Source organism: Marmota marmota, unplaced genomic scaffold (assembly GCF_001458135.2).
Source record: "Marmota marmota marmota unplaced genomic scaffold, marMar, whole genome shotgun sequence".
Taxonomy (NCBI): Eukaryota; Metazoa; Chordata; class Mammalia; order Rodentia; family Sciuridae; genus Marmota; species Marmota marmota.
Window position 1 is genome coordinate 10,765,403 of NW_025999880.1, and position 19,196 is coordinate 10,784,598.

General features: G+C 36.2%; 1 protein-coding gene across 1 annotated transcript in view; it reads right to left on the reverse strand.

Moving 5' to 3' along the window:
- Positions 1–19,196, reverse strand: part of Utp18 (UTP18 small subunit processome component) — a 36,791-nt gene that overhangs the window by 16,709 nt on the left and 886 nt on the right. The window contains exons 2-7 of the mRNA XM_015495460.2: positions 17,807–17,919; positions 13,370–13,468; positions 8,131–8,198; positions 4,446–4,534; positions 2,454–2,579; positions 2,179–2,353 (exon numbers count right to left, since the gene is read on the reverse strand). Coding sequence (XP_015350946.1) covers positions 2,179–2,353; positions 2,454–2,579; positions 4,446–4,534; positions 8,131–8,198; positions 13,370–13,468; positions 17,807–17,919 — 670 coding nt within the window. The remainder of the gene's footprint in view (positions 1–2,178; positions 2,354–2,453; positions 2,580–4,445; positions 4,535–8,130; positions 8,199–13,369; positions 13,469–17,806; positions 17,920–19,196) is intronic.

Genomic DNA, 19,196 nt, shown 5'->3' on the forward strand with positions numbered 1-19,196 from the left:
CATGCCTGAAACATTCAGTAACTATATCAGAATGCTTAGAGTCAAGTTATTCACTAAAAAGCTGCCTAATGAAAAGAATACATTGTGGCTCATGGGTAGAGCACTCACTCCCCTAGCATGCATGTGTAGCATGTGCGAGGCCTTGGGTTGGATCCTCAGCAACACATAAAAATAAATAAATAAAGGTATTAAAAAAAAAAGAATAAATACAACCAGGGCTGGGGCTGGGGCTCAGTGGCCAAGTGCCTGCCTAGCATGTGTGAGGCCCTGGATTCGATTCTCAGCACCACGGATCAATAAATAAAATAAAGGCCCATTGACAAGTAAAAAAATATTAAAAAAAAAAAAAAAAAGAATACAACCAATTATCCCCAAGAAATGGAAGGTATACCAAGGGAGAAGTAGTAGAAGAGGCTTTTCTCTATATACTCATTTGTATATATTAGACTTTGCACAACAGGAACAACTGCCCAGTCAAAGAAAATTTAAGTTGCTACATTAAAATATTGAATTGAGAAAAAGGATTTAGAAAAATGTAGTGAAGCACTGTATCCCTACAGGAAAATGCTGGTTAAGTTTACTATAGGCCATTTCTAGCCACAGGTCATGAACCCTAACAAGGTTAATGGAATGTACCATTTGCATCAATCCTATGTTCTTCATTTTTCAAACTACTATTTATGACAACCAGGAGTTTGCATACATATAACAAGGCTTTCATATCCTGATTAGTTGGCAATTTCCCAATAAATGTCTAATTAATTTCTTGAGCTCACAGTTTTATACAGCTAGTGATTTAGAGCAGTGGTAGAGCGCTTGCCTAGCATGCATGAGGCTGTGGGTTTGACATGGCACCACCAAAAAAAAAAAAAAAAAAAAAAAAAGCATGATTTTATAATGATGAAAGGCTGAGAACAGTGCTCAATAATATACCACCACAAAGAGAAATATATTTATCATTATTATCATTATTACCAAGCTGTTTACTGAAAGTAGAGAAAAAGGAAAAATATCAGGAAGAAAAGACAAATGCCAAGTCCAAAAAGCAGACTTCATACACTTCAGATATCCACCAGATCCAGAGTAAGGTTACTAACCAAAACTTAGCTAAACCTCAATGTACTCTGCTAGAGGATGCAAGACAAGGATGGTCCAAAATCCATTCCTTTGATTAGTGAAGTAATATGTAAAACTAATAACTACTGCACATTATTTTCTATTTCAATATGAGGAGTGGGTTTAAATTTTTTCCAAGTACAGTCCATGAACCAGCAGCACCTAAGAGCAACTGGAAATGAAGAATCAGACACACCTCAGACCTACAGAATCACAGCTGCAACTTAACAGGACTACCAGGTGATTCACATGCTCACTGACTTTGGCTTAAGGCACGGTTAGGTAAACCAGGAACCTACAGGATCATTAAAGGTGTGAGAAAATAGGAGAGAGTAGCAACAGTGAAAATAAACATCATAAATGTTTCTGAAGTTGGCTGTAATTCATTTTCAGCCACTAGTAGGAAAACACTTAAAGAAAGCTACTTTTGTCCTTTTACAGCTACACATGCTTTTTAACAGGGAGACTGCCAGTGAGCTATGGCCTATGCCAATGCTATATCCCAAGATTTATTATGCTAACCCAGCCAACCTCATTACAATGGTTTTGGTTCCCAAAGGAATCATTACGTGTCACTATATTTTGTGGCAATATAGGTAGGAGAATACAGGAAAAGAATGGATAAGGTAGAAGTTAGATAAATCTTCACCTGATGTTTATTTTTATGTAGTTACTTCTGAAGACTGATCTACCTCCAAAATAGTGCTTTATTCCGCTAATCAAAATTTATAATAAGCAGAATTAAAGGGTATACAAATTTCCTATCAGAGAAGAAAAACAATGTGTCCTAGGAAGTGGATTCCAGGTCTTCTTGCTCCCTGTTTCAAGCTCTTTCTGCTACCTCAATTGCTAACTTTACAACAACATATCTGCAAATTAAGATTTTTCCATAAGTGCTTAGTAACTAAGTTAGTTAACTTGTTTAATTCAAACATATTAGCACAATGACATTTTCCTAATACTAAAGAAAAAAAAAATGAAAAAGTAGTTGTGAATACCATTAAATCAACTCAGCTTGGGCAGGGAATGAATGGCAGGCAGCGTGTTCAACAACAATCTTACCTCTCACTTGATGCACAGGAATTAACTTTCCAGCTATCATATCATAGACATAAAGAACCTTGCTGTGAATACTTGTGGCTAAAACTTCTTCTCCATTAGCACTAAAACAAGCCTTAAAGATTGGAAACTTGTCCAAATAAATGCTCTGGATTTTAGGATTTGTTTTGCCATCAACCTAGAAGGAAGCACAAAATGTTTATTTTGGCTATTTCTATGGACTCTATATGCTGGTAGTAAACATTTTTCATGACAAGTCTTCATTCTAAAATGCATACCTGAAACAGAGACACGGCATTATCCAACCCTGCGACCATCACAACCTGTGCGTGAGGATGGAACTGCACTGATGAGATCCGAGCAGTGGTAGGCCGTTCAGCATTAGCAGGTTGGCAGTTCTTTATCTAAAGAAAAATAAAGCTGGAATTTTATCAGTCCAAATCAGTTAATATCATTTAGAGCATGAGAAAAACATAAAAATAGTTTATAAATCAGAACAACTAAAATGGTAACCAAAAGATCACAGCTCTGGCACCAACTAGCAAGTCACTTCACCATCTTTCAAATTAAGAGATTAAATCACCAAATGTCTAGATTTAAACTTTAAAGCATTAGCATACTATCATTCAAGATACATTCATTTAAGTTAGGAGATTTTCACGTCTGGAGAAATTTTACTTAAAACTACTGCTCTGGTATCTCTGTATCGATAGCACAAGTGTAAGAGGCACCATGCAATTGTCCCCACAGCTCTATGGTTGGCACAGACTGCTTTATGTTCTCCTCCCAGGGTACCTGGTTGCTAGTTTAAAGTGATGGTAATCTCATGAATCACTGGGACTATTTTCAGTTACTGCTTCTGGCTTTACAGGTTTTTTCCCCTGCATCAAAAATTCAATTAAAAACAAAGCTGGGTTGGGGATATACCTCAGTTGGTAGAGTGCTTCCTCGAATACACATGGCCCTGGGTTCAATCCCCAGTACTACCACCAAAACAAAACAAAACAACAATGCAAATCAGGTATGGTGGTGCACACCTGTAATCCCAGCAACTTGGGAGGTACAGGGAGGAGGAGTGCATTGCAATTGAAGGCCGGCCTGGGCAACTTAGTGAAACCCTGTCTCAAAATAAAAAAATAAAATAAAAATGGTTGGAGATGTAGCTCAGGAATAGAACACGTGTGTTCTCAAAATGAAAATAAAAAAGTGCTGGTGATATAGTTCAGTGGTGGAGCATCCCTGTGTTCAATCTCCAGTACCTACCCCCACCACCCCCAAACAAACAAACAACAACAACAAAAAACTAAAGCAAGTAGCATATGTACATTTGTTTTGTTTGTGAATACCGAATTAAATTTTTATATGAACTACATTTTCAATGGAGTTGAATGTATCCTATGAGGAGCGGAATGAACTGACCTCATAAGGTGGGAGGCAGCAGAATCTTTCTGTCTCCTAGTAATTTACCATGATAATTCCCTTGCCCCATCTAAATACACATGCTATATTATAGGGAAATATTTATGTCATAAGAAGGTCTATTAATTTGACACAAATTTAACTGAACCACTGTTCTGGGTAGGTTCTTGGTTACCACAAAGAACCAGCTAGATACAGTGATGAGTTAAAAAATAAATAGTATAGGCCACTTTAGATAGTCATTTCTGAGGTTACATTTGAGAAGAAAACTAAGAATGAGCAGGCCACTAGCAGTGCTTGAAGGACAGAAAGAAAGAGCAAGAGCAAAGGTTCAAAGGCAAGAAAAGACTCAGCATATGTAAGAAACAGAAAAGGCCTGCATGGCACAAGTAGGGAATTAGGGAAAAGACGTCTAAGATGAAGCTGATGATGTGAACAGAAGTCGGATCACAAAGGGCAGCGTAGGCTACGATAGGAATTCAGAAGGTTTCAAAAGCAATGAAAAGTGACATAACCAGATATTTTATTTTTAAAAGCTCCCTCGGGCTACTACATGAAGAATGGTTTAAAAAGAGGTCAAGTGGAAGGGGCAAGATCAGTCAACTACAAAGACACTGCAGTAGGTCAGGTGAAAGATGACAGCAGTATGGAAGCTGCTGCCAATGGAAATAAAATACAAAAGGAAAAGTCAAATAGGATTCCTAGAACTACTTGAGACATAATTTAGCATCTCTTAGGACAGTAAGTACACTTAATCCCACATATAATAGGAATCCATACATCTGTACTGGGAGGCAAACTGAATTTCAGAGGTAAATAACTGGATAGGTCCCAACTTTATAGACTCTCACCTTCAAGATTCCTCTTGGAAGAGAAGTTGATGTGGATATGAAATTCCCAGTCCTGTGCAACAAATCATCTTCATCCTCTTCACTTTCATCTAAGTTGAACAAACCCACAAAGCTGATCTTGAGAATCAACAAGATGGCCCATCACCTACCCCAAACTTCTATATTTCCAATTTCAACTCTCTCCAGCCTCCCAATCTTGATCACTTTTTAAAAGCCACAATTGACAAAAGCAAAACACATCTTAAAGAAAAGGGAAAAGATGACACAGTATGCAATATAGTTAAAATCAAAGCTTTACTGGAATGAAAGACTAACACACACACATACAGAGATTTAACTAAAGATGAAGTGAAATAAGTTTAAACAAAGCCAGCATTTAATTTAAAAAGAGCAACTCGTAATTATGGCAAAAATTACCAATAAGGTTGACAGCAGACCTAGCCAGATGACACACATGAAAAAGAACTAGAAAAAATTTCATTTTACTAAAAGATCAATGTCACAAACTCGCTATCAGAACTTCAAAGAGCTAACAGGGCTGTTTTTCCCCTAGATATTACTGATGATTCTAGTATGGAGCAGAAAGAAGCTGGGCAAACTTTTTAAACACTTATGGAGCTAAAAATACAAAAGTACTAGAAAGCCCTCTTGTTTCTCAAGCGGATCTGGATTAGGGCCACCAAAAGAATACACATGGAATTGAGAGTGAAATAAGAAAATCTTCCAGGAACTGAAATCCAGCTTTATATCTTCATAATTCCTCAATGAAACTATATGCTCTGGGACTGCTCATGTGGCCTGCCCAATTACCTATTCAGGAACAAATATGGAAACCATCATCCTAGACCTAATTAATCCACATGAATTTTTATATATAAGGTCCAGCACTCAATGAAATGTAACCAAACCAATACTGATGAAATAACTTGCTTGGGCACAATGGCACATGCTTATAATCCCAACAATTCCAAAGGCTAAGGCAGGAGGATTGCAAGTTACAGCTAGACCTCTCTTTAACTTGAAGAGACTCCCAGCAACTAAGCAAGACCCTATCTCAAAAAATAAAAATGTCTGGGGACGTAGATGAGTGGTAAAATATCCCTAGGTTCAATCCCCAGTACAAAAAAAAGAAAAAAAAAAAAAAAGAAATGAATAAGATAACTTGACTGCAAATGAAAAGGGAAAACAGACAATTCCCATAGGTAGTCTAGACAATGAAGTTGGCAGACATAAACTTCAAAGAATAGTGAATTGACATATTCTTATACGTATATAAGAATAATGAAAAACAATATTCAGAATTGAACCAAACAATTAGAAAATTTTTATAAAAAGACCCTAATGGAAATTCTAGAATTAAAACATGAAGTTATTAAAATTTAACCCTGAATGGATGTTTTTAACAGTGTATCAAAACTGGTTGAAGAGAGAATAAGTGATCTGGAAAATGGATCAAAAAAAAAATCCATACTATAAAAGTATAGGGGAAAAAAAGAAAATACAGAAAGCATTTAACAAACATGCAAACTGTCAACTGGAGGGAAGGGGAAGGGTTTAAAATTAAAACAATGGTAATAACAAAACAATCCTTAGTACTAACAAATTTTGGAGCTGTGTGATGTTACTTTTGTTGTTCTATTTGAAGGGGAGGACTTCTCTTTTAAAAAACTCAATTATGCATTTAAAAATACATTGGAGAGAATTGTGAAGCTGGGTTCTTGTCACCATTCTGCTAATAAGTATACTGTGGGCAAGTCACTTATCTCTTTGAAGCTCTCTCATCTGTAAAAATGAAGGTGGGTTTAGGCTAGAATATCCCAGATGGTAGCAGGCTGGCAACTACTGACTTTCCATTTACTTTTTCCCCTGTGCACAAAGCCAAACAAAACTTCCTGGCATCCCTCAAAGTTAATGTAACCTCATGATATAGTTACAGCAAAACAAAAAATGTAGGCAAAAGTATCATAAAACCTTTCAGGTAAAGCCAATAATAAACCTCCTCTGGGGAGTCAACTTATATCAACACCTTGGACAGTTTCAAAAGGAAGACCCACCCAGAAACAGCAGACCCTTCAATTTGGGTCCCTTCTCACAAGCCCAATTTGATGTGCAAAAAAAAAAAACAAACCCAAAACACAGGAAAAACCTTCTATTTGATTAAACTGCTGGGAGCTGAATGATTTACTGTTTCAACAGGTAGCACATCCTTATATCTATAATTACACAGATCTAAAAGGTTGGTGATTTATAAATGCAACATTCTAAAATGCATAATAAAAACACGTTTCATACAGGAGGACAGAGTAGTGACCTAGAGTCTACAAGCATGTCATAAAAATGGCTAAAGGAACAAGGGATATTTAACATGTTAAAAAAAAAAAAAAACTTACACATTTCTCAAATAAAAGAGCTTTATAAGATTAAAATTATGAGAGCTTATATAATCCATATATGTTCAAAAGGTAGGACTAGAGTTGTTGGAAGATGAGTCTCAAAACAAACAAACAAATAAATAAATAAATAAATAAACAGTTCCAAAAGAAAAACAGTCTAGTAACAAGTACAACATTATTTCATATATTTAGGCAGAGGATAATATCATAGAAAAGATTCTTGAAGTGGATGAAATCAAACTATATCACTAATATTTCCTTCAACTTCTAAGAGCATCTGATTAGAAACAAGGTTATTTTTCCTCTCAGACTGAACTTTCCAACAAAATTATACAAAATACTCACTCCCTGAATTAAAGACTGCAAGGGCTGATGGGGGTGGGAAGAGGTGGTGACAATCAAACAGCACTCCTTAGATAACAAGGACGCTAAGGAAGGCACTCCTATACTATGTGGGAGGATATATATTCTAGACTTCCTGAAGGATTTCAAAGGTTAATTACAAGTCTAAAATTTATAACTTGAAACACAGAAACCAAATTGTGGCTAAGCCATCTGTATTTATAATATCTAAACTCAAAGGACATTAAATACCAGAAAACAATAATGATATGAGCCAACTTTAAAAACTAGAGTGGAAACCAGATTTTTTATGATCAATCATCTGGGCTTGATCTGACATGTACTTCATAAAAGACAAGAATATTACTTGTTTTTCCTTAATCCTATGCCATAATGCAACATAGCTCTATTGAGAAAGAAACAAAATTCATCTACCCTTTATTTTCCTTACAGTGCAGAACATACTATCTTGAATATCCTTTAATCTTAAGTGCTTGGAACCAGAAGTGTTTTGGATTAGACTTTGGAATATTTGCATATGCATAATGAGCTATTTTGGGAATGGAACCCAAGTCTAAACATGAAATTCACTTATGCTTCTTATACCCCTTATACACATAACCTGAAGGTAATTTTATATAATATTTTTAAATAATTTTGTTCATGAATAAATTTCATGGTGTGGAGTTTTTCACTTGTGGCATCATGTTGGTACTCAAAAAGTTTCAGATTTTGGAGCAATTCAAATTCGAGTCAGGGATGCTCAACTTGTATTAAATCTTCCACTATTAAAAAAGGCTTCCCTCAGAGAAATGGTAGACTTTAAAACCAAATATTTTTTTTTCAAAAAAGTTCTACTTGAAACACTAGTTTCTAAGGAACCTAAGAAAGCTCAAATATAACAGAATAGGCAAAGGGACTTATTTACTAACAAAGCTATCAACACTCACCATCTGAAGATGTTTTCCGCTTATTAGTCTCTGCCCAGGCAGGTACTCCTCCCATCGCATGCTGAAATCTAAGCAAAAATACTTTTTAAAAAAATATTGTGAGGGCTAGGGTTGGCTCAGCAGTAGAACGTTCTGCTGGGAGCCATTAGCCAAGTGGGTATGACAATTTCCTTGCCAGCGTACCCCATGTTGCAGTGACATTGAATGTAGGTGACCTTGCTCAAGGACCAAGGCGGATTAGGGCGTTCCCGGTTTAGGTTCCAGGTTTAAGGTTTAAGATTATTCCTGCTGGGAATAGGGAGTACCCTGCTACCTGAGTTCCCCTTGAGTTCTCACGGGATTCAGACAGTATTTTTTGGGAGACAGATGCCCAGTGGAGGTGGATTTGGGCAGAGAACGTGGATTTGGGCAGAGAACTTGGATTTCCCCAGAACGTGATTGTAGACGGCTGGTGTGAGTTCGGGAATAAAGAGTTGCTGTTTGAATCTACAAGCTGTGTGGTGGCTCGTGATTGTGTGCCCAGCCAGACTGCGGCATTTGTGCCCAGCCAGACTGTGGCAACGTTCGCCTAGCATGAGCAAGGCCCTGGGTTCAATCCTCAGCACCACATAAAAATAAATTAATTAATTAAAAATATTGTATCCAACTACAACTAAAAAATAAATATTAAAAAAAAAATATTGTGGGGCTGGGGATGTGGCTCAAGTGGTAGTGTGCTCGCCTAGCATGCGTGAGGCACTGGGTTCGATTCTCAGCACCACATAAATGTAAAATACAGATATTGTGTCCACCTAAAAAAAAAAAAAACTAAAAAAATTAAACAGTTTTTAAAAATATATATTGTGATAATCACTGTATATTCATAGAGCTTGATATATTTAAAAACTAGTTTAGAGCACCCCTGAGAGAACATACAGACTTTCTTCCACAGAAGTTACTACCATCAAAAACAGAAGTTATCTTTACTCACAAGGAACAGTCTCACACTGCTTATTTTGAAACTTGCAGGAACCTCTCCCCACCTCAACTAGCAGATACAGGACACCTGGATACCTATTTGTTGTTAATTTATGTCTAGTCATATGACTATTGTTCATTTCAAAACATCTTCGATGTCAGGACTAATTAAAGAAGCTATAATACCAATGTATGTAACTGAACAAGTCTGAAAAAAAATGACCACATTGGTAAGAATATAAAAAACTTCATCTCATATCATTAAAATAAAATGGGAGCATTTTCCTCTATTATAAAGTAAGCTTTAAGAGAAGCATGAGGATGAACACTGAAAAAAAGAGAGAAGCGTGCTGGCTGTATTCTGAACAACTAGTAAGTGAAAGAGGACAAAAAGTCATTGCAACTTTTTAATGCAGAAAAACAAACTAGCCCAAACTAAGCCAAGTAGCCATTAAAAAAAAAAAAAAAAAAAGCAAAACTATTTTCAGAAAATACAGAAAAGGCAGCACAGAACTGTGATTCTTGAAAGAAGGAAGATAAACAAGGTGAGCCCTACCAATACCAGGAATTTTCCCCTGATAGCATTTAAATTTGGGGAGGTGGGGTGAGTCAAATCCCCAGCCCTGTTTTGTATTTTATTTAGAGACAGGGTCTCACTGAGTTGCTAAGCACCTCGCTTTTGCTGAGGCTGGCTTTGAACTCAGGATCCTCCTGCCTCAGCCTCCAGAGCCACTGGGATTATAGGTATACACCACCATGTCTGGCCTTTGATGGCATTTAAGACCCTGGCACAGAACCAAGAAAAAGGACTGACTTGAAAGAAGCTACTCTGAAAAGAGCGAGAGAAAGAGCTTGGGAAATCTGCATAAAAGTCCAATGACAACTCTTCTGAATACTAAGCTCCACACTGATAAGATGAGCTTCATGAGGTCAGGCAAAGAAGTACAAAGGGGCTAAGTCACACAGAACCAAAGGCCAGACATTCAAGTTGCAACCAGCTAGAGGGAAAGTCCTTACTCAACACTCAGCATTCAGCAGATATCCCAGAAAGACCGTACCTTAGTAGAGGGACTAAACCAGCCAAGAGTAAGCACCTCCCCCTAGACCTGCTTAAAAACAAATCTTGAAAGAATCAAAGTGATTTGTAAGCCAATTAAATGCCTGCCAAGACAAATAGCAAAAAATAACAAAGCCCAGAATTCAACTTGCTACACATTCAATAAAGAAAAACATGAACTATAACAGAAGAAAATCAGACAACAGAAATAGAAATAACAGACATGACAGATTAGCACTCAAGAATAGCACTCAAAGATTTTAAAATATAAATAATATATCAAAACATTTAAAGGAAGTATGAACTACAATAAACTATCATATAAAGTAAAATAGAAAGGTTTCAAGCTGAAACTATCCTCTAAAGCTAAAAAAAAAAATATCTGAAATAATCAATTTGCCAGATGAGTTTAACAGATTCAAAAGACTACATTCTGTATCATCTCATTTACAGGACATTCTGTAAAAGGCAAATCTATAAGGTCAGAAAGCAGATCACTGTTTGTCAGGAGCTAATAGCATTATAAGTAGAGGAGAGAGGGTTGACTACAAAGGAGTATTTGACACCTCTGGGTGTGACAGCTATGTTATACATATTGATTCCCTACCTTAACTGTGATGGTGCTTAAATGACTGAACATACTTAACAAATTCTATGTTATACTGCAGATTATGTATCAATAAACCTACTTTAAAAAAACAGTATGCATGAAGCCCTGCAATAAGTGAAAAAAAGATTCTGCAGTGTGCCAAGTGTGACATCACCAGACTGTGATATAGCTAGCCCTGAAGAAGCTCTAGGCCAGAAATTACTGCCCCCAGGAGTGGAGCCCCATGAAGTATTCAACACAGTGACAAATGCAAAGGACCAGATTAGCTGGCCCCAGCAGTCTACAGTGCAAAGGGTAGGGAAATGGGGCAGTCAGACCTGCAAACAGCCATTTGGAGGCCTTCAGGGGAAAGAGTGGGTCTATTTCTGTTCTTACTTCTTTTACTCATTCTTTCAACCCTTAAATATATTCATTTTAAAAATCTGTTTCAAACTGCCACCTCCCAAAAAAGGGATGATAATGCAAAGAACCTCTAAGAACATAAAATAATGTAAAGCTTTTTAATTTTTTTAAATTTGTTAAGCTCGAGTTGGAAGTATCAAAATCATTATTTTAAAAAATGTATACATCCTAGCTCTAGTCAACTTTTAAAGAGCCTAGAAACAATAAAATCCTCATAACATTAACTATACTCTAGATATGATTTCCCACTGAAAGGAAGCAAGGTTCCTGGGAAAACAGGCTGATTCAGGGCAGGAAAAGGACAAAGTAAACCTAGAATACCTTTGAAGCCAGAAAGGATAGGAAATATGAACACAAGAGCCAACTACGAAGGGCTCCTCCATAGGCCAGATCTGGAAAATTAGAGCAAAGACCTATGACAATATTTGATTATAACACACTGAATAAATAAAATCCCATGAATCCAAAAGAAAATCAGTGAAATCCAGAGGGGAGGGGAGAGGGGACTTCTTTTCAAAAGATCAAAAGAAGGCCCACCATTAAAGTAGAATGAGAAACAGAGTAAAGACCATAATTTGCAAACTAAGTACACTAATACTTACAAACAGATAACTGGACAAAACAAGACACACAACAGAGCTCAAAATGTCTAAAACCAACTCACAAAGACCCATACATTCATAAAATAAGACCACAAGCAGTTAACAATATGCAGACTTCTAATAACTTGTCTGGCTTAAAAATTCTGAACAATTCCCTACTCAAGACCATAATTTTTATATTAACTTCTACCCTAAATTTATCCCTATGGCTAACCTCAGGCCCAAATTCCATAAACATCCTGCCGGAATTCCGTCACAGACACTGAGACTCTCAAAATGGTGCTTTCTCCTGTTTAGCAAACTTAATAAAAACCAACTCCATGTGATCAAAAGGCTTCTGTTATCATCTATGTATGAGCATTTCAATGATAGAAACAGAAAACAACACCATTTTGCTACCCTTAATGTAATAACTACTTCAGGCAATAATAATTATCAATGTTTTAAACCCTTAGGTGAGTTTCTGGGTTCATTCAATGCCCAAGAACCTCACATATTATTTGCTAATTGGAAAGACGAGGTTAAGACTTTCAAAACAAAGCTATCTATTGGTACAAAACCCGCAGTGATAATGCTTTGCATTATTGGTGATGCAAATAAAAGAAATATTAGTAATATCATAGTACACATCACCTTAACAAGATTCCTGCAAAAATGTTTCAGAAACCCAGATAATGGAAGATCTCCACAATGAAAAAAATAATCAGACTGGGGAGGAGAAAATGGGAAGTTAACTGATTAATGGATATAGGATGATGAAAACATTTGGACACCACAATGAAGAGATCATTGTACAATATTGTGAATATACTAAGTGACACTAAATTGTGCACTTTAAAATGGTTACATTTCTTAAAACTAAAACAATAAAATAGTTACATTTATGTGAACTTCACCCTCAATGAAAAGTCAGAAAATAAGACTATGAGACATTCTACAAAACATGCCTCAACATTAAAAACAAAACAGTATCATGGGGAAAAAAAAAACCTAAAAGATGGAATGTACTGGTTTAGGTTAAGAGAGATTTAAGAGATGTCAAGTCAAAATATAATGTATGAGCTTCATGAGAACTGAAGAAATTAATACTGGCTGTCCATTAACTATTAATTTCCTTAGGTGTAGCAATAATATCGTGACTATGAAGAAAAATCTCTTTAAACTTACGTGATGCACACTGAGGAAACTGGGGGCAAAGTGCTGCCTTATCTGCAGCTTATTTTCAAATAGACTGGGAAAACACACATCAAATACATAATATAAATATGGCAAATTTGTTTGAAAAATGTACAAGGTTAACAGGTGTTTAAATACAATACTGTCGCAAAGAGATGGTTTATTATATAAAAATTAACAAGCAAGTTAACAATATTATTATTGATTATGTTTAGATGATAGCATTTCAAGTTTTCTTTCAAATTTTCTTTGCATCTGTTGCATTCCCATCCCCCAATACTGACAAGTAATCACTGCTTCCAACAGCAATGCTCCTACTGTTTCATAATGGAAATGTAACTATCGAAGAAATTATTATAGTCAAAGATGGAACAAACCCCAAATAAAATGCTGGTTACATACTTCTTGATAAATCATATGAAAATGGATACTTACTCTTCTTTCAGTCTCTTCTGAAGTTTATCTTTTGAAAGTTTACTTTCAGTTGCATTTTTCATCATATCTTTCCGAAACCGATTGTTCACCATGTCAACCCTATAAAACACAGAATGACATATTATAAACAATTTTAAGAGTCATTATAAACTGGTGCTGCCTTTAGCATTTTGAGAAAACACTAAATGGAATTTGTAAGATGGATTTGTAAGATGCAGAACATCTCGCATATATTTTTCTCCATTCTTCCTCCTTTGACGTCTTCAATATTTTAAATCATCTAGCTTACCCTATGGAGAGCTAGAATTTCAGAAAACTCTTCACGTCTTCTCTACATACATATACCATTCTCTAAAATAAATCCCAGGTAAGTCAAAGAGTTAAGTGTACAAAAAGCAAATCTTAAAATACTATGAAGGAGCTGCACACGGTAACATATGCCTATAACTCTAGCAATTCCAGAGGCTGAGGCAGGAAGACAGCAAGCTTGACACCAACCTCAGCAACTTATAGACCCTGTCTTAAAATTTTATTTATGGGGATGTAGCTCAGTGGTAGAGTGCCCCTGGGTTCGATCCTCAGCACCACATAAAAAAATAAAATAAATAAAATTAAAAAGGTGCTGTGTACAACTACAACTAAAAAATATTAAAAAAAAATAATGAACGAAGTTTCACAAATCTCACTTATCTAAAAATTTAAAACTTCTGTGCACAGAAAGCTGAGGGTAAGCCTACAATAAATGAGACACATAACAGTTTGAAATTCTCAATAGTTAAGAAACTTGACATACTAAGATCATTAAAAAACAGCCTCCAATAGATGCATATAATACAAAATACTTACAGGAAATGCCTGTGCCACTATAATGCACCAGTTTAAAAAAAATATGGGGGAAAAAAAAAAAGAAATGCCAGTGGCTAATAACAGAAACATTACAGGGCTGGGATTGTGGCTCAGTGGTACAGTGCTCGCCTAGCATGCATAAGGATCTGGGTTCGATCCTCAGCACCACATAAATGTAAAATAAAGACACTGTGTCCACCTAGAACTGAAATATTAAAAAAAAAAATTCTCACCACAAGTATCACACTGAAAAAGCTGGGAAGAAACAAAAAACAATCACTGCTTTTCAAAACGGACTTCAAGGGAAAGGAAAACTGGTATGCAGTTTGGCAGTATTAATCAAGTCTTAAAAATATCTGTGCTCTTTGATCAAGTAATTCAACATCAAAGAATATTTCTTAAGAAATTAACTTAAAATGCATAAAGCTTATTTATAAAGATGTTTATCTCAGCATTGTTATTAAAGGGAAAAGTAAGGAAATCTGTCCATCCAACAATAGGTACATAAATTACAGTTGGCTCACACAACAGGCTACAACACAGCCACTTAAAAAATGTTGATAAGGGGAAGGAAGAAAAAGGAGAGAGGTTGGGAATAGGAAAAGTCAGTAGAATGAATCAGACATAACCTTCCTAGCCTTGTATGTGAATACACAACCAGGGTAACTCTGCATCATGTACAACCACAAGAATAGGATCCTAATAGGATCCTAATTACTCTTATGTATAACATTATAAAATTTGCCAAAATACATTCTACTGTCATGAGTAACTAAAAAAGAACAAAAATAATTTTTAGAAAGTTGAGAAAGGTCTTTGTGATAAGTGGGAAGAAAAATTGAAAGCATTCCCCCTAAAAACTAGAATAAGACAGGGATGCCCTCTTTCACCACTTTTATTCATTATAGTCCTTGAAACTTTAGCCAGAGCAATTAGACAGACGAAAGAAATTAAGGGGATACAAATAGGAAAGCAAGACTCAAACTAGCACTATTTGCCAACAACATGATTCTATGTTTAGAAAATCCAAAAATCTTCACCAGAAAACTTGTAGAATAAATGAATTCAGCTAAGTAGCAGTTAGATATAAAATCAATACCCATAAATCAAATGCATTTCTATACATCAATGATGAATCAACTGAAAGAGAAATTAGGAGAACTAATTTCATTCATAATAGTCTCAAAATAAATAAATAAATAAAATACTTGGAAACCAACCTAAGAAAAGAACTGAAATACCTCTACAATGAAAACTACAGAAGGAAATTGAGGAACGCCTTAAAAGATGGAAAGATCTCCCATGCTCTTGGATAGGCAAAATTAATATTATCAAAATGGCCATTCTACCAGATCTGTTATACAGATTTAATGTAATTCCTATTAAAATTCCAATGGCATTCTTCATAGAACTAGAAAAAGCAGTCACGAAATTCATTTGGAAAAACAAGAGATCCAAAATAGCCAAAGCAATCCTTAGCAAGAAGAGTGAAGCAGGAGACATCACAATACCAGATCTTGAACTATACTATAGAGCAACTGTAACAAAAACAGCATGGTATTGGTACCAAAATACACAAGTAGACCGTCGGTAGAGAATAGAGGACACAGAGACAAACCCACATAAATGTGGTTATCTCATACTAAACAAGGTACCAAAAAACATACACTGGAGAAAGCCTACTTAACAGATGGTGCTGGGAAAACTAGAAATCCATATGTAACAAAATGAAATTAAATCTATCTCTTGGGCTGGGGTTATGGCTCAGCGCTCACCTCATACCTGTGAGACCCGGGGTTCAATCCTCAGCACCACATAAAAATAAATAAGTGAAAATAAAAAAAATAAATTGTGTCCAACTACAACTAAAAAATAATTTTTTTTTTTAAATCTGTATCTCTCACCCTGCACAAAAAAAATCAACTCCAAGTGGATCAAAGACTTAGGCACTAGAACCTGTGCTTTATAGAAGAAAAAGTGGGACCAAATCTCTACCATGTCGGCTAGGAACTGACTTCTTTAACCAGACTCCTAAAGCACGAGAAGTAAAATCAAGAATCAATAAAGGGGTGGACTCAAACTAAAAAGCAAAGGAAACAATCAATAATTTAAAGAGAGAGCCTACAGAATGGGAGAAAATCTTTACCACACACACCTCAAAGCACTAATTTCTCAAAAAACACCAAATAATCACCAAAAAACCCCCAAATAAACCAACTAATAAATGTGCTAAGGAACTGAACAGCCACTTCACAAAAGAAAAAAAAATTGATCTACAAACATGAAAAAACATTCACCATCTCTAGCGATTAGAGAAATGCAAATCAAAACTATTCTAAAATTTCATCTCCCTCTAGTCAGAATGACAATTATCAAGAATACAAACAATAAGTGTTGGTAAGAATGTGGAGGGAAAAAGAAACACTCATTCATTGCTGGTGGGATTGCAAATTGGTGCAATTACTATGGAAAACAGTATGAAAATACCTCAGAAAACTCAGAATGGAACCACCTTTTGACGCAGTTATCCCACTCCTCAGTGTATACCCAAAGGACTAAAATCAGCATACTACAGTGATACAGCCACATCAATGTTTGTAGAAACTCAATTCACAATAGCTAAACTATGGAACCAACCTAGATGCCCTTCAACAGGTAAATGGATAAAGAAAATGTGGTATACACAATAAGAACATTACTCAGCCTTAAAGATGAATGAAATTGTGGCTTTTGCAGGTAAGTGGATGGAGTTGGAGAATATCATGCTAAATGAAGTAAGCCAACCCCCAAAAAACCAAAGGCTGAATATTTTCTCTGATAAGCGGATACTGATCCATATTGGGGGGAGGGTAGAAGGACTTTGGATTATGCCGAGGGGAATAAGTGGAGGGGTACCAGGATGGGAAGGACAGTGGAATGAGATGGACACCATTACCCTATATACATGTATGATTACATTACTGGTGTAACTCTGCACCATATTCAGCCAGAGGAAGGAGAAGTTGTGCTCCATTTTTGTACAATGTGTCTAAATGCATTCTACTGGCATGTATAATTAGAACAAATTTTAAAAATAATTTTTTTTAAAAATGGGAAGAAACATTTGCCAATATGACTTTATGCACAAATAAATTATCAAAGTAAGTAGACAGTACATTTTCATCTACAAAAGTACATACTGTGTGGGCTAGCTTTCTTTTAATCCTTTACTAGGTTTCAGACACTGCACTAAAAACTTTACAGGCACTATTTAATCAGAACAGCCTCTGATAATACTTACTATAATTATGTTCATCTTAAAAATAAAAAGGCAGGTTCCAAAATTGTCCATGGTTCAATTTGGAACTGGACAATTAAGGAAGCAAGCTCAGCTCCAACTCCAAATACTGTTTTTTTTAGTTGATCTATACTGCACAAAAGACACAGAAGAGAATGCCAACACGTAGTTCTCTCTCAAAAGGACCTGGTTCTTCCAAATGTTCATCAAATCTTCACATACTCATATATTTTTAAAGAGAAAGATTTTAAAAACCTACAGAATTACTTTTGAAGTTTACAGACGGATTCTGAAAAAAAAGTTGGGCAGCTTACATTTCCTCCTCATCATCTTCTTCATCTACCCACACCGGCTGCTTCTGAGGGGGGAAAGAATCTTTTGCTTCATTCTCCACTTCCGAGTCATCAGAGTCTTCATGCAAGTGAACCTACAGAAGACAAAACACCTTCAAGCACTGGGTTTTTCTCATCCCACACTCACCCATGCCTTAAGTGATTTGAACAATGCTTTGTTTTTATGACCCTCTGATTAAACAATTGGAAAGAATGCTACCAAAACAAATGCAGGGGGGCAGAAGCAGAAAATAAGATCAGGGAATGACACCTCCAGCTAGACAAGCAAAGCAAGCTGGAACAGTTAAGGAAAGCAAGTGAACATGCTGACGGAAAAAGAAAAAGACTATAGCAGGCAAGAACAAAGGGTAAGTTAATAGAGGAAGAAAAGAGCAGGAGAAATGCCCAAAATACAGAAATTACAAGTCCCAAGGCAGATTAGAGTTGAAGATAATAAATATCATTTAAGTCTTATCTCATATTCTTAGGCACATTGCTTGTTTCCTCTTACCCATTCTTAATCCCACCTCTTTAAAAAACGTTATACCAAACCATCAAATCTAAATCTAGACCACAAAAATCCCCTTTAAATTGTCTGAGCTTTCCTCAACCCATGACAGCAATATCCCATTGACTTCTACCTGCATTACTACAGTTCAATATGCTTCAAAGCCCAACAAACCCCACCTCTGGTAGGCTGTTTCTCCTGAATGTAAAACCTTCACCAGATTTAGCACACTTCCAAGACTAGTTCTCTAGACTGCAGCAACTTCTCTCCTAAGCACTCAAAGGAGGTGGCAATCAGTAAATACTTGCTAAGTCAACAGTAATCCTTATCCTTTCTCACTTATCTAAAAGTTCAGTCCTTCATACATTTTCCTTTTCGAAGTTTTTTTTTTTTCTCTTCAACACTTATCACCAAATACTTGAGTTTTACTTATTTATCACTTCCTTATCTTCTATGCCACAAGCGCCAAGAGGGCAGGGATTTTTGCCAGTTTTGTCTATGCCTGGGAATCTCTTGGACTACAGAATTTTTAAAAAAGTAGAATGCAAATATTACAATCAACCACAGAGCGTTTGCCATCACCTGGAAGAGTATCAAAGACCTACAAATATCTGTTAAATGAATACGTGATCATTTTTAAAAGTTGATGCGCGACATGATCGCGCCGAAAGCCTGTTAAAACGCTTATTCCCAGGCTTGTGCTCACCAACGGATTCCATTATGGAATTGGAACTCCTTGAATCACTGGCAAGGAACCGGGGCAAGTGATGAGACCACCACCGCCAGCCAGACAGACAGCAGAGCTGAGCCGCCCCAAATGATCACGACTACAGTTCGCAAAACAAAAACGTGTAGAGCGCCTGC